We start from the raw sequence: 16,975 nt of genomic DNA, 5'->3' as shown, positions 1-16,975 counted from the left end.
AGAGCCCCCATTTTAGGTAGACAGTGTGTAAGCTATCTGTATACCGATGCTTTTTCATCATTTTTTTAACACCACTAACTTGTTGCAGAAACCATATACCGGCCCAGGTTCAGGATTTGTAAGATGCTCTTTATAACTTGCTCTCTGCTTCCTATGAGTTGGAGTAAGCACTAGAGTCTTGGTGGCACTGCCGTTCAGATCTTAGGAGCAAGGACTTCGTGAGTGACAGATTGATGTCCTTTTGGTGACATCAGGAACTACACTGTGTGGTCTTGTTTCTCCATTGGTGAGGGGCTGCATTCATGTGAAGCTGCCGTATTCTGAAGGTTTGCCAATGACTTTTGAACACAGTGTCTTTAACCAAGCATTCTGGTTTATACAAAGAAAATGGGAGCAAGGGTAGATAATGCTGGGATAAGAATCTTTACATCAATATGTAGCATGTTACAGGTCAACCTTGTCTATTTGCTTTTAGTGTTCCCCAAACACAGAGACTCGACTGTGGACCAAGTTCACAGAAAAGCTCCTTTTCCCAAATCTTGTTTATAGATTCTAGATTTCAAAAACAAAGACCTTTGGCAATTATCCCCCTCCACTACTCATTTTTATCTGTGGGGTCAAATGTGAAGAAAAACACACTAAAATACTCAATCCTAGCTTTTAGGTTCAGAAAAGGGAGGGCAGATGTTCATGGAGCTGGACTCCTCGGCTAATGCACTGCAATTTTGAGGGCGAACCCAAATAACAACAACAAAAAAATTGTCTGGAGAAATGTCTTGAAATAAAAAATGCCTCCCATCAGAAGATGAGTGTGGAAAAGACCAAAGACCACAAAAATGCATTCAATGAGACTCTGTGTTTCCAATTTTCCAGATGCTGATCTGATTTCTAATTTAGGCCAATAAATTCTAAAATTGACAAATAAACCAGAGTTTTAAAATTTTACTTTGAAAGATGAAAAGTCAGATTTCCTAAATTTAAATGGTTCCATTAAAATTAAAAGATGCCTCTAAGTGTTGGTTTTAGTGAGATTGTTGTTGTTAAGTGCCGTTGAGTAAGTTCTGACTCATGTTATTGCTGTTATGTGACATGGAGTCGGTTCCGACTCATAGTGACCCTGTACAGGGTTTCTGAGGCTGTAAATCTTTACGGGAGCAGAAAGCCTCATCTTCCTTCTGTGGAACAGCTGGTAGTTTCGAACTGCTGACCCTAAGGATAGCAGCCCAAGTCGTAACCACTATGCTACCAGAGTCTGACTCATAGCGACCCTGTATAGATAGGGTTTCTGAGGAGCGGCTGATGAATTTGAACCACCAATCTTGTGGTTCAAACCAACCTTGATGTTGAGTGTTTATCCTATGGCACCACACCAGGACTCCCAAAAGGCCAATCTTTATCCCCCATAAAGGTTGGTGGGTTTGAACTTCCAACCTTGAGGTTAGTAGTCCAGTTCTTATCCTACAGTGCCAAACAGGCTCTATTCTTAGTAAGATTGTTGTTAAGTGCCGTCAAGTTGGTTCTGTAAGGTCAGTTTGAACTACAAGGCCAGTGGTTCAAACCCACCAGCTGCTCCTCAGAAAGCATATACAGGGTCGGTATGAGTCAGAACTGATTGGATGGCACTTAATAACAACAAGAATTGGTGGCCAGGAGCAGACTTGCAGAATGTGCCCTTTGGAGATGTAAATTATTATATATGCCTGAGTGGGTTTTTTGTCTGTGTGTTTTTTTAAAAAGCTAAAGTGGATAGAGAGAAATACTTTTAACTGATGGTATATGGGGGGATTATAATCAATGTAATAAAACAAGTTATATGAATGGTTGAATATGAAACTGATGATGTGCCCTGTAAACTTTCACTCATTCCATAATAAAAACCTTAAATTAAAAATTAATTAATTAATTAATGAGTATAATGGCTGAACATTTAGTTTGCCCCAGAATTCCAGAAAAGAAGAGTTTAAAATGAGTTTATTTTTAATCTTTCAGGATCTGGAGGATTTGATTAAAGCAAAAGAAAAAGAAGTAGAGACGATTGAACAGAATGGATTTGCTTTGATCCAGAACAAGAAAGAAGAAGTGTCTGAGGTGGTCAGATGCACGCTGCGGAAACTCGCCCAAACCTGGGCACATCTAGACCACACGGTAATGTTGCTTGTGCAGCAGAAACACTAAAGTTGTGATGGTCCAAATTCTAGGTCTTGGTTTTACTAAAGTAATTGAGTATGTAATGTACCAAGTCTACACATTATGGAGTCCTGCTGTGGTGCTGCAGGTTAATGCGCTGGACTGCAATGTCGATTCAAACCTCAAGGTCAGTGGTTCAAGCTCACCAGCCATTCCTCAGAAACCCTATACAGGTTCGCTCTGAGTTGGAACTGACTTGATGGCACTTAACAACAACACATTATGTCCGTGTACTCTTATATTCACTTTGTTATTACCTTTGAGTGGACTCTGATTCACAACAGACAGAAACACTAGCTGGTCCTGTACCACCCTAACAGTTGTTGGTATGGTTGAGCCTTCTGTTGCAACCACCTGTCAATCCTTCTCACTGGGTGGGTCTTCCTCTTTTTCCATGACCTTCAACGTTACCAAGCATGAGCCCTTCTCCAAAGACTGCTCCCTCTTGATACCATGTCCAGAGCACAGGAAACAAAGTTTCACCGTCCTCTCTTCTAAAGAGCGTTCTGGCTGTATTTCTTCCAACACTGATTTGTATGTTTTTTTGGCAGTCTATGATAATTTCAATAGTCTTCACCAACACAGCAATTCAAATGCATTCATTGTCCAGATTTCAGATGCATGTAAGGCAATTGAAAATACCATTGGCAGGCAAATTAGACCTCAAAGTGACAACTTTGCTCTTTAACACTGTAGAGATGTCTTTGGCAGCAGATTTATCCAGTGCAATCCATAATTTGACTTCTTACCTGCTGATGGAATGAGCACTGATTGTGGATCCAAGTAAAATGGTGACTTTGACAACTTCAGTTTTCTCCATTTGCCATGATGCTGTCTGTTGGTGGAGTTGAGAGGATTTTTGTTTTCTTTACATTGAGGTGCAGTCCATACTGAAGGCTGTGTGTAGTTTTTGAGCATAGAAGTATCTTACCATAAAAGAAACAAACAGAAATCATTCAAAGGAGAAACAGATATTTTAACAGCCCCCCTATTTCCTTAATTTTCACATCTATGTGCTGACTTCCATATTCTGGCCCCTGGTACCTGTGTGTGCCTAGTGGGTTTTGAACTGCCAACCTTGTGGTTCAAACCAAGCTTGTGGTCCAGTTCATTATGCCACAGCACCACTATATGTATATTTAAGGAGTTCTGAGGTGACATTGCAGGATTAGCACCGAACTGCTAACCACCAGGTCTGTAATTTAATCTACTCATGGCTCCGTGGGAGAAAGATAAGCCTTTCCGCTCCTGTAAAGATTTTTAAACTTCAGAAACCCCATATAGGGCCACTGTGAGTCTGAATCAACTCAATATCTGTTGGTTTTATTTTGGGTGTATTATATTTATGTCTATAAATAAATGTCGTTGTTGTTTTGAAGTGCCTTCCAGTCAATTCCCAATTAAAAATCTTTGCTGAATCAGAAAGCCTAATCTTTCTCCCATGGAGCAGCCAGTGGACTCGAACTGCAGACCTTGTGGTTCACAGTCCAGTGCTTATCCTATGGAATCGTTGTCTATGCCCATAAACAGAAGAGGCAGCTTCAAAAAGTTAATAGAAAAATAGAATGAACATATAATGAACTATTTCTACCAACTTTGTGAAACCCCCCCAACCCGATATGTAGATGTGGGTGTACATGTATCAACCACCAAGTCTCATCATATCTCAGTGTAGCTATTCCTATATAGTGAGGCATGAACCACAACATTGGCAGTTCAAACCCACCAGATGCTCCTTGGAAACCCAATACAGGGTCACAATGAGTCAGAACTGACTCCCAGGCACTTTGCAACAGCACGTAGTGAGATATACTCTTCTATAGCTCACTTCCTTTCCTGGGATCAGACTGCTTGGATTTGAATTTGTGTCTCCTACATTCTGGCATCAAGAACTTGATCAATGCTTTGAATCTCAGTTTCTTCATCTGAAATAATAAATATACTTACCTCTATGATTGTTATGGGGACAAGTCAGTAAATATATTTAAAACATTCATTCTAGTTCCTAAACTGTGATATTAAATATATTAATATCTTTTCACTTTGATGTCCATGTATATAAATTACTATTTTTAGTATTTGAGTTTGAACTAGATGTTTAAATCTGAGAAAGGCATAAATCTCAAGGTTACCGCCACCTCCTTTTTTTTTTGAAACTATTTGTCTATGTAAAATGCTTGAAATCCTGATGGAGTTCTTAAATGTCAATGTGTCCACTGTTTGGATATGTATTCATCTTGACTGTTTTCTGATGAGATGCTTTTGTCTTTTCCTAAAGGCTGGGCAGTTAAAGATGCTACTGAGGTCAGTTCTGGACCAGTGGAACAATTACAAAGTGTCCTTTGATGAGATTAACAGCTGCCTCATGGAAGCTAGGTATTCCCTTTCCCGATTCCATCTGCTGACTGGCTCCTTAGAAGCTGTGAAGGTTCAAGTAGACAACCTTCAGGTAAGAAATGAATTGACTACATACATAGCAATCTTGTTAATTTGAAAAAAATGAGAAATGAGCAAATAAGAGCTCCGTCATATCTGATGACGTATGAGCATGTATTGTTTAGAAATAGTTACAGTAGTCCCTCTGATCTGTGGGGGACATTCCAAGACCCTCAGTGGATACCTTTATCATGATTTTTCCAGTCCATACATAGGACAGGTGCCCAGGGTACCCGAGACAGCTGGTATTAACCTGTCGAAGTTGCTCATCCAAATGTATATTCCACGCTAATCAGAATAATGGCATGAAATTTAAATATTTCCAGACAAGTAACTGAAACCATGGATAATTTAGTTCACCTACTTACCTTATTACGTAATCCAGTTTGTCTGTGGATACAAACATTTGGATTTGTGGTATAGTGTGAAATGATGTTTAAGATTCTATTAAATATGTATGCAAATGTATGTTATGAAATGATTTTACCATCATTCTCCTTATCTGAAATTTCAATATCTGCAGGTTTAGTTACCTGCAGTCATTTACAACCCAGAAATATTAAAAGGAGAATTCCAGAAATAAGTTTTCAGTGGCATGTCACTCGGAGTAGCATGATGAAATCTCATGGCATCCGGCTCTGTCCAGCCCGGGCGTGAATCATTGCATTAGTTTCTGGTAGTCACTTAGTAGAGGCTTCATGGTTATCACATGGCTTTTCACAGTATGGCAGTGCTTGTTGACATGTTGACATTAAGAAAACTTAGAAAGCACTGGGACAATGCCATGTATCTACATAGTTATGAAAACATCTATGTTGTCGTGAAGTGTCATTGAGTTAGTTCCAACTCACAGTGACAGTATATAGGGTTTCTGGGAAGCAGCTGTTGGCTGTGAATGGCCAGCCTTGTGGTTGACAGTCCAGTGCTGATCTTATTGTGGCGTCTGTGCCATTTTGTCCTTGGGCAGAAGCTTCAAGATGATCTGGAGAAACAGGAAAAGAGCTTACAGAAATTTGGCTCTGTCACCAACCAGCTCTTACAGGCTTGTCACCCACCTGTGACAGAAACTCTCTCCAGTACACTGAAAGAAGTCAACATGAGGTATGGAAGATTCCAATTTCACACTGTTATGCATTATTTAAGTTACAACCTTCTTACAAATAATGATACAATTAAAACTTCCTGGAATTTTGAATTTGAGCTTCATCAGATTCTACTGTATTCATGTTTCTAGTTTCACGAAGTGAGTTTCAGGATAAATAAATGTAAGGGAAACAATTTAGAAAAACAAAAACAAAAAAAAATTCCTGTTTCGTACCCAAATCTTTCCCTCCTCTCAATGATCTGCCCTTTAATTAAGGACGTGGCATGTCACTTCATACAGTCATGTGGGAATGAGAATCCGTGCTGATTCCCTGTCCACGTGATTGAGAATCATGGGAAATCAGACACTAAGCAGTACCCTTCAGCAAGAGCTGGTTATCTACTCATGCATGTTGGCTCTCACTTCCAGATGGGACAACTTGCTGGAAGAGATTGCCGAACAGCTGCACTCCAGCAAGGCCCTACTTCAGCTCTGGCAGAGATACAAGGACTACTCCACGCAGTGTGCGTCCACACTTCAGCAGCAGGAAGAGCAGACCAATGAGCTGCTGAAGGCTGTAACCAACAAGGACATCGGGGATGATGAAGTCGCCACATGGATTCAAGACAGCAACGTACGTTCTAAAGCAACCGTGTGTCCCCAACATGCCATTCTTAGACTTCACAGGTTTCTCAGGCTAGTGGAGCTGTCTGTCCACTTTTGGAATATCTCAATATGTAAGACAATTACAAAAAAAGGAGAAGTCTTAACTATCTAACAGCCTAGTGTATGTTTCCAGAATCCAGTTGTTGTAGTATCAAATTAAACCAGTCCCTTCCTGTTGCTTCATTTTAAAAGATGACTTATTTTCCCATTTTTCCTGATGGAATACAATCCATGTGAAAGATTTAGCCTCTCAGTTTTGACTGAGATGCTCAGTGTAAGAAAAGACCATGGTGGGAATAATTTTATATCTTTTGAGAAGCAGTAATAAAGGCTTTGCCCATTTTGGTTCAATGCCTTCTATCTTTATGTAATTATTCTATCTTTATGTAATTATTCTAATTTCATGGAAGAAAGCAACCTTTCCCTCTTAATGCATTGGTATAAAACACCAAAATCAACCATTGTCAAGTCCATTCCAATACATAATGATCCTCTAAGACATAGGAGTTCCAAGATTGTGGTTTTTACTTTATTATTCTGATTTTATACATGTCATCTCTCCATCCAGTGACCAACCTTCCCCACCCTTCCCATCTTTGGTAGCCATCAAAGAATGACTCTTTCAGTTTGAAAACACTTTTTGGACTTTTTACAATAGTGGTCTTATGCAATATTTGTCCTTTTGTGATTGACATATTGCACTCAACATAATGACCTCCAGGTTCATCCATGTCATAAGATGTTTTGCAGATTCATCGCTATTCTTCAACACTGAGTGTATGTACCAACGTATTTTGCCAAATGCTCTTCAATTGATGGGTCTTTAAGCCTGTTCCCATCATGCTGTGATGAACACGGGTGTTCTGTATCGGCTCTTAGTTCTCTAGGGTGTAGACCAAATAGAGGACTTGGCAGGTTAAATTCTATTTTTATTTCCAACTTTCTGATGAAGCACCGTAGCATTTTCCACAGTGACTGGACCAGCAGTGTAGGAGGGTTCCAATCGCTCCACACCCTCGCCAGAATCTGTTTGTTTTGTTTTTTGGAACTTTGCTATTAATGCTAGGGGGTGAGATGCTATCTCATTGTTGTTTTGATTTGCTTCTCTTGGTTTATCCTTCACATGGCTCATTTCATTGTCTTTATTTGCCTTTTTATAAAAGTATTTTTAGAAACTTTCCAAAATTGGTTTATTAGAATCAGGCAACATGTAAAAATATATTACATGGAAGTTTAGCCATTTCTAATGCCTTCACACAAGTGCACATTTTAAAGCTAGTGTTTAATATTTAATATGTTGTTGTTGTTAAGTGCCGTCGAGTCGGTTCCGACCCATAGCGACCCTGTACAGGGTTTCCGAGGGTGTAAATCTTTACGGGAGTAGAAAGCCTCATCTTTCTCCCGCGGAGCGGCTGGTAGTTTCGAACCGCTGACCTTAAGGTTCGCAGCCCGTTTTGTAACCACTACGCTACCAGAGCTCCTTTTTATATATAAGCAACTATAATGCTTTCTCTCTTCATATATATATATGTATGTATGTTTTGTTTTACAAGATTTGTCCTCTGTAATTCTCCTTAGTTGAGACATACCTGTTTTATAGTATAGAATTCCAAATTATTCCTGTGAATGCTTTAGAAATTTTGTGTCTAGGTTAAAAGAGCTCTTTGGCTTTCGCTTCCTCACAGTAATCTCTTGTTAGGCATAGCTAGCTCGGTCTTCCCTGTCTTTTTTGTAGGTCAGTAGGAACAAGATTCTGTCCAGCTAAACAAGTCAGTCATTTATCCTTTCTCAGTGGTGGTTGTGTGCCACCAAATCAGTTCCAACTCATAGTGACCTTATATAGGGTTTCCGAGACTGTAAATCTTTACAGAAGCAGAAAACCTCATCTTTCTCCCATGGAGCATTTGATGTATTCAAACTGCTGATCTTACTGTCACCAGTACAACTTGTAATCTACTACACTACCAGAGCTCCTTAACTGAATGGTTGGCGGTTCCAATTCAGCCTGAGGTATCTCAAAAGAAAGGCCTGGTGATGTGTTTCCAGAAATCAGCCACTGAAAACCCTGTGGAGCACAGTTCTACTCGCCATGAGTCAGAATAGATGGGCACCAGACACAGGGCATTGCCATTGGCTTATGTCAGAGGTGTCCCAACAAAGGTAGAATCTAGTCTTTACCCTCTATTCACCAGAATTATCACTGGGTTTCTACAGCCTTTCTGAGACAGGCAATGTGCCTATACAAAGGCTCCTATAATTCAACCATAAGTTGCTGTTGTTGTTAAGTACCATTGAGTCGGTTCCAACTCATAGCAAGTCTATCTAGGGTTTCCGAGTAGCAGCTGGGAGGTTTGAACTGCTGACCTTGTGGGTCACAGTCCTATGCTAGTTCTACAGAGCCACACCAGAAGTTGTTCAACCATATGAGGAGCCAGCTTCAAACATTTTGTAGAAAAATGAAATTAAAGCACTCTGGAATTTTCCCTCAAACTTTTTGAGCTCCCTCCTATATACAGAAGATATTGTTAGTATACTAATTCCTTATACATATAATAATAATATTAAATCAAAACAAATATATAGTACTATGTTTTTCCTTGAGTATCAGTTTCATGAAGAGGTGGGAGAAAATGGTATAGAAATATTTCTGATTATTGCTCTATTGAGGATAATGGGGTTTTTCCCCTTGTTTATGTATGTTTCTCAGTGTTTTGCAATGAACTTACATGGCTTTTATAATCAAAATGATATATCCAACTTTTGTAATCAGAAGTTGGTTCAAACTACCAGCCGCTCCTTGGAAACCCTATGCTTAGTCAGAACTGACTCGAAGGCACTTAACAATAAATTATTCAGTGCCATTGTGTCTGTTGCGACTCATAACAACCCTGTGTAGCGTTTCTGAGGAGCCGTTGGTGGGTTTGAACAGTCGACCTTGTGCTTTGCAGTCCGGTGCTGATCTTATAATGCCACACCAGGAGTCCATAAATACTACATAGGTTCACTGTGATTTTTTAAGATGCTAATACACATACATACTATTCAAAATAAAATGTATATTTAGTTCAGGCTTCCAGTTATATAATGCACAATAGCACATAATTATTTCTCTTCAAGTTTTCCATGGTGTGTAATTATTTTTGTGTGATTAAGTGATGCCTGTGGTCTGTCTGCTATTCAATTAGTCTCTTACTTGCCATGAGAGAGAGGGACGATGTCACTCAATTAGGCGTTCACCGCTAATGTCAACCCAGGGAAGTTCTGCCATCTAACAAATAGGGCTTTGGCTTCAATAACTGGGAAACATTTATTCTTTATTTAAGAATAACTTGATTTTATCAGAGCAAGCAGAGAAAATAACCTACAGACAAAGGTTTCCTCTTCTCCTTCCTGTAACCATTTCCTAACTGAAGATAAGAAGGTTTGTTGGGCAAACCAGAGCAGGTAGCTTTGTCTGGTGTTAGAAAGGAGAAGGAATTCTGAGAGGAACGTCTGTGCTTTCTGTTGGGGCTCCTCAACTTCAAGACTGGGATCAAGACCTAAGTTTGAAGGTCTTTAGACAATCTGTGTTCATTTCAAAGTGCAAACATGGCTCTCGTCAATTTCTGATTATATGTTCTTCAGATGATCATTTAGTATAATCATTTGACAAACTAGATTTGAATCTTTCTAGATGTTTGCCCTTTGTTTTTCACTGTTTATAATAAGAAATGCACTTGACATGTTAATTTCTGAAAGGCATTTTTGTATTTTCATCTTCTGTAGGATCTTCTCAAAGGACTGGGGACTGTTAAGGATTCCCTTTTTGTTCTTCATGAGTTGGGAGAGCAACTCAAGCAACAAGTGGACACGTCTGCTGCTTCAGCCATTCAATCTGATCAACTCTCCTTGAGCCAACACTTGTGTGCCCTCGAACAAGCTCTTAGCAAGCAGCAGACTATATTACAGGTACAGAGTTCATACTCAGTAGGTGTTAGAAACTGGGGATGCTGTCATGTCTGGGCACAAACACGGGCAAAGAAGCTGTTTATCATTGAGATAATGCTCCTCCGAGATCTGAGAATTTAACACATGAACCAACTTGAAAGTCAGATTCTTAAAAGAGCAAATAGAAGTTACAATGGGCACTTCTACCTGGGAGTGTGGCATTGTTCTCTCCAACATAATTTATTCCCTAAACCAATGTCTCCCTCCATGGGCCTGAGTAAGATATGTTCAGTTAGTAAGTGTTCAGTGGCTTTAATATTAATATTCATATTTAAATGATTTAAGTTTTTATTAGAATCAGAATAGTTTTCAGACATAGTTTGATAGTGGCTTTAATATTAATATTCATGTTTAAATGATTTAAGTTTTTGTTAGAATCAGAATAGTTTTCAGACATAGTTTGATAGTAGTGCATTTAACATTAATAGTTCATATTGATTAATAGTACATAAAAAGAATTTTAAATTTTAGGAAAATTAAATTAAAAGAACATTCAAATTACTGTAGTCTGAATTTTGGGGGAATAGCACCTTGAGAAAGACGATTTGATATAAAATATAAAAAAGACTGGAGTTCTTGACTATGAAACCTTTGCGAAGAGCTTAGAAGGTTTGGAGGCTTGGCTCGTGGAAGCTGAAGAAATTCTAAAAGGTCAGGACCCAAGCCACTCGTCTGACTTCTCCACTATCCAAGAAAGGATGGAAGAGTTGAAGGTAAAAATGTTAGAATCTTCATTTCATGTTCTCTATCTTTTATCCTAAAACCTGAATGAAAACTCAAAATTCCTGACATAGAGAAGTGAACCATATGTTTGTTGTTAAGTGCCGTTGAGCCAGTTCCCACTCATAAACCCGATGTACAAACGAATAAAAGTGCCGGTTCTGCGCCATCCTCACAATGGCTGTTACACTTGAGCCCGATGTTGCTGCAAAGGTACCAATCCATCTCATTGGGGGTCTTCCTCTTTTTTGTTGTCCCTCCGCTTTATCAAGCATGTCTAAAGTATGAGAGATGAAATCTGGCCATCCTGGCTTCTAAGGGGCACTATGGTTGTACTTCTTCCAACATAAATTTGTTTGTTCTTCTGACAGTCCACGATACCTTTAATATTCTTCCCCAACGCCATAACTCAAATGCATCAATTTTTCTAAGGTCTTCCTTATCATTGTTCAACTTTCACATGTATGTGAGGTTACTGAAAACACCATGGCTGTATCAGGCACACTTTAGCCCTCAAACTGACATCTTTGCTTTTGAACAGCTTAAAGAGGTTTTCTAAAATCAGATCATTGTACATTTTATTATAATATTTGACTTTGTCTTCTCAAACTGCCCTTTGAAAATTTCTGTTCAGCTTTTTTACCTCTTCCTGTCCTCAATTTGCTTTAGCATCTCAAGAGCAAGTTTTAGAGTCTCTTATGACATCCATTTTGGTCTTTTCCTTCATTCTTGTGCAGCAGATTTGCCTAATGCAACATGTCATTTGATTTCTTGCCTGCTGCTTCTATGGGTATTGATGGTGAATCCAAACAAAATGAAGTCTTTGACAACTTCAATATTTTTCCGTTTATCACAATGCTATTTATTGGTCCAGTGGTGAATATTTTTGTTTTCTTTACATTGAGATGGAACCCATACTGAAGACTTGGTCTTTTATCTTTATCAGAAAGTATTTTAAGTCCTCTTTGCTTTTAGCAAGTAAGGTTGGATCATCTGCATAACTCAGGTTGTTAATGAGCCTTCCTTCAATCCTGATGCCATGCTTTTCTTCTTGGATTATTTGGTCAGCATGCAAATTGAATAAGTGTAGTGAAAGAATGCAACCCTGTCACACAACTCTCTTGATTTTAAATCATTTAGTGTCCTCTTGTTCTGTTTGAAAACTGCCTCTTGGTCTATGTACAAGCTCCTCATGAGCATACTTAAGTGTGCTGGAATACTCTTTCTCTGCAGTGTTGTCCATAGCTTGTCATGATCCACACAATCAAAAGTCTTTGCTTAGTCAATAAACTGTAGCTAAACATCTTTCTGGTATTCTCTGCTATCAGCCAAGATCATCTGACATCAACAATAATATCCCTCATTCCACATCCTCATCAAAATCTGGCTTGAACATCTGACAGTTCCCTGATTCATGTAGTGTTGCAAACATTTTTAATTACCTCTAGAAAAAAAGCTTATTTGCATGTGACATTAATGATATTGTCTGATGATTTCCACATTCCATTGTGTCACCTGTCTTTGGAATGGATACAAATAAGGATCTCTTCTAATCAGTTGGTCAGGTAGCTACCTTCCAAATTTCTTGGCATGGAGGAGTGAAAGCCTCAAATGCTGTTTGTTGAAAGATTTCAATTCACATTCCATCAATTTCCAGAACCTTGTTCTTTGTCAATGACTTCAGTGCACATTGGATTTCTTCCTTCAGTACCATTCATTGGCTCTTGATCATATGCTACCTCTTCAAATGGTTGACCATCAACCATTTCTTTTTGGTACAGTAACTGTGTATTCCTTCCATCTTCTTTTGATCTTTCTGCATTGTTCAATATTTTGCCCATAGAATCCTTCCCTATTGCAAGTTAAGACTTGAGAAATGCTGAATGTGTTCTTCCCTTTTGGTTTTCTATTTTCAGGCCATTGCACATTTCATTATAATATTTGACTTTGTCTTTTCAAACTGCCCTAAGAAATTTTCTGTTCAGCCTTTTTTACTTCTTCGTTTCTTCCATTTGCTTTAGCATCTGAAGAGCAAATTTTAGAGTCTCTTAGGACAATCATTTTGGTGTTCCCCTTCATTTTTATCTACTTAATGATCTTTTACTTTCTTCCTGTATGATGTTCTTGATGTCATCCCACAGTTCTTCTGGTTTTGGGTCATTAGTGTCTAATGCATCAAATCCATTACACAGGTGATCTCTAAATTCAGCTGGAATATGTTCAAAGTCATATTTTGGCTCTCATGTACTTGCTTTAATTTTCTTTATCTTCACCCTAAATTCGCATATGAGCAACTGATGATCTGTTCCACAGTCTGCTACTGACCTTGTTTTGACTGATGATAAGGAACTTTTCAACCATCTCTTTCCACCCATGTAGATTTTTTATTTCTGTATATTCCATCTGGTGAAGTCCATGGGTATAGTTGTCTTTTATGTTGTGTAATAAAGGTATTTGCAATGAAGCAGTCATTGGTCTTGCAAATTTCTATCATGTAATCTCTAGCATTATTCCTATCACCAAGGCCATATTTTGTAACTACTGATCCTTCTTTGTTTCCAACCTTTGCATTCCAAACACCAGTAATTATCAATAAATGTTGATTGCATGTTTGCTCCATTTCAGACTGAAGAAATTGTTAAAATTCTTCAGTTTCATCATCACTAGCTTTAGTGATTGGTGTGTAAATTTGAATAATAGTGGTATTAACTGGTCTCCCTTGTAGGCATATGGATGTTATCCTATCACAGACTGTATTATATTTCAAGATAGATCTTGAAATATTCTTTTTAATGATGAATGTGATGCTGATCCTCTTCATTTTGTCATTCCTGGCATAGCAAACCATGTGATTGTCAGATTCAGAATGGTCACTACCAGTCCATTTCAGCTTGTCAATGCTTAAGATACTGATGTTTATGTGTTCCATATCTTTTTCTTTGGTAGCCCATAAAGAGAGGCAGGCCAGGAGCAGTCCTTGAAAGCCACCTCACAGCCTCCTCCAGTTGACATCTCCTCTGTCCATGCTCCCAGTGATCACCTCCTGCTCGGGTCTTGAACGGTCCTCCCCATCTCTACCCTCACCCTCCCGTATTCCCCCCGGGTCTCTCTGTGGATTCAGGGTTTCTGCACCCACTGTTCACTGTCCAACCCCCCTCCATCCTCCTCAGCTACCAGAATGCCTTCTTGTTTTCTTTTAAAGCCTTGTTCGGAATTGTGGACTAGCTCAAAAATGCAATAAAGCAGATAAGATAATACAGTAGGCACGAAAATGTTAGCGTATTCTTTCCCTGAGGAAATTCTCAGTGAACTCCTGTTGTTCTTACGATAAGATTAATGCGATTTATCAGCTCAGGCATAACTGGCTTTTCCCTCTCTGTTAAGGGGCTCATCTTTTAATATTATTGTTGTTTTAAATATACACATCAAGTCAGCCATTTCTGCAGGTACAATATACAGTGACATTGATTATATTCTTTACATTGTGTGACCATTCACACCCTCCCATGACAATTGGGTCCTCCCCAGTTGACATTAGCTCACTTTCCCCTACGTGCATCCAATCTAACCTTTCAACTCACTATTGTCAGTTGGATTCCATAAAGAAAGTTCTCTGAAGGAGCATAGTAGCTCAAGACAGACATTCTTTACTAGTTAATTCAGATTATTGTTTGATTTAAAGAAGGCGTTGGGATAGTTTTAGGTTACGGTTTTAGGTTTAAAGATCATCTTAGGGCAATCGTTTCAGAGGTTCATGTAATACAATGCTCATACTTTATCAACTCCAGCAAGAATTACTGATGCATAATCAAGGCAAGGAGTCCTGGTGTGGCACTGTGGGGTTAATGCACCAGGCTGCAAAGCCGTTTGAACTGCAAGGTTGGAGGTTCAAGCTCACCAGCTGCTCCTTGGGAACCCTATACAGGGTCACTATGGCTTGGAACCGACTCAATGGCACTTAACAACAACAACAACAACAACAACAGTTAAGACAAGTGCAGCACTGGTGATTCTGTAGGATAAACACTGAACTGATAACCACAGTGCTGGCAGTTCAAACCTACTAGTTGTTCCAAAGGAAAAAGATGAGGCTTTCTGCTCCTGTAAAGATTTACAGCCTGTGAAACACTATCCAGGGTTGCTGTAAATCAGAACTGACTTGATGGTGCACAACAACAGCTATTAATTAAATGTTTATTGTTAAGTATCATCGAGTTGGTTCTGACTCATAGCGACCGTACATAGGGTTTCAGCTGATGGGTTTGAACTGCCAACCTTGTGGTTTGCAGTCCTGTGCTTATCCTACAGTGCCACACCAGTAGTGAATAAGGTAATAAATGTAAATGGCCAAGCATTCCACGAAGAAGGACGATCTCTGTCTGTATTCACAGTTGTAACAGCAGCAGGAGGACCTCTTGGTCCTCCGAAGAGTGCAAGGAGGTGGCCAGAAATGCACAGGAGAACTGACAACCAGCTTCTTCCTGAAATCAACATGAGCTATGCACTTGACGAAGCTCTGCCTTCTCTGCCCAGGGTTCTAAACCTGTCTTCTCAATCCTGGTTTCAGGGGCAGATGTTAAAATTCAGCAGCCTGGCTCCCGATTTAGACCATCTGAATGAACTTGGGTACAGGTTACCCCTGAGTGATAAGGAAATCAAAAGGATGCAGAACCTGAATCGCCACTGGTCACTCATCTCCTCTCAGACGACAGAAAGATTCAGGTACCAAAACCCAAATACAAGGAGTCCTGGTGATGCAGAGGTTAACCAAAAGATTGGTGGTTCAAACCCCTGAGCGACTCTGGGGGAGAAAGAGTGGTAGTTTGTTTTTGTAAAAGTTACAGCTTTGGAAAAATCTATGGGGCAGTTCTACTGTGCTCTATAAGGTCAGTATGAGTCCTAATACTTACGCATTCTAGGGTTTCCAATCATACTGACAAAATTTGAACTAAAAGTAGGAAACTTAAATGGAATAAATGGGCTCAGATGTTTACCATACTAAATATTATTTTACTCAAGGGGAAAACCTCTTTTAAGTAAGACTATTTTGAAAGGTTCATGGGTAATTTTATTTTTATTACTTAAACATATTTTACATGTAAAAAGTATACCTTGTTTTACATTTTTATTTCTTTTCATTTTACCACCTAACATAAAAGCTTTGTGGTGGTTCCAGAATTCTTTCATCTGGTTTTGTATGCTAGAGATAGAAGAGTAAGCGATAAAATAACAGTGTCTTATCCTTTGCTCTGTCAGTAAGCTGCAGTCATTTTTGTTACAACATCAGACTTTCTTGGAAAAATGTGAAACCTGGATGGAATTTTTGGTTCAGACAGAACAAAAGCTAGCAGTGGAGATTTCAGGCAACTTTCAGCATCTGCTAGAGCAGCAAAGAGCTCATGAGGTAAGTTAGGTCAGTAGCTTTTTAGAGAAAACCTTGGGAAGAACTGAAATGCTATAGCTTTTCCATATTCCTCTCAAATTCTATCGTCAGCTTTGCCTTCTTTCTAAAGCTTAAGGCTTTGATATCTCAATTACAAAAATGTGGTTCTGTTCGGCACTTCTTAGTCACAGTAAAACCTGCAAAAGTCAGAACTTGTATATATGGTAGAAATCTGTCAGAAAAGAAAAGTCAGGCATTTTCATCTAAAACTAGCAGAAAATTGTGAGACTGAGAAAAACAAGGCAGTTTTATTGAGTTCTAGCTCCCACCAATTTCACTGTATAAACATGTAGCAGGCTTTGATAACCTGCAATATGCCATGCCAGAATTGTGGGCAAATGCTGTTTACTGGGAAAGAAAGCTTTTGGGCTGCTGTCCAAATGGTCAGTCGGCTGTTCAAACCCACCAGCTGCTCTGTGAGAGAAAGATGAGCCAGTCTACTTCTATAAATA

The 16,975-nt window shown here is 39.1% G+C and overlaps 1 protein-coding gene across 1 annotated transcript in view; it reads left to right on the top strand.

Moving 5' to 3' along the window:
• The window catches only part of SYNE1 (spectrin repeat containing, nuclear envelope 1), a 554,350-nt gene that overhangs the window by 423,343 nt on the left and 114,032 nt on the right, over positions 1-16,975 (top strand). Inside the window, exons 113-120 of the mRNA XM_006874353.1 lie at positions 1,990-2,145; positions 4,466-4,636; positions 5,591-5,724; positions 6,137-6,341; positions 10,139-10,321; positions 10,927-11,073; positions 15,648-15,802; positions 16,337-16,484. Coding sequence (XP_006874415.1) covers positions 1,990-2,145; positions 4,466-4,636; positions 5,591-5,724; positions 6,137-6,341; positions 10,139-10,321; positions 10,927-11,073; positions 15,648-15,802; positions 16,337-16,484 — 1,299 coding nt within the window. The remainder of the gene's footprint in view (positions 1-1,989; positions 2,146-4,465; positions 4,637-5,590; positions 5,725-6,136; positions 6,342-10,138; positions 10,322-10,926; positions 11,074-15,647; positions 15,803-16,336; positions 16,485-16,975) is intronic.

This window comes from Chrysochloris asiatica, unplaced genomic scaffold (assembly GCF_000296735.1).
Source record: "Chrysochloris asiatica unplaced genomic scaffold, ChrAsi1.0 scaffold00271, whole genome shotgun sequence".
Taxonomy (NCBI): domain Eukaryota; kingdom Metazoa; phylum Chordata; class Mammalia; order Afrosoricida; family Chrysochloridae; genus Chrysochloris; species Chrysochloris asiatica.
This window is presented reverse-complemented; position numbering and strand designations above follow the sequence as displayed.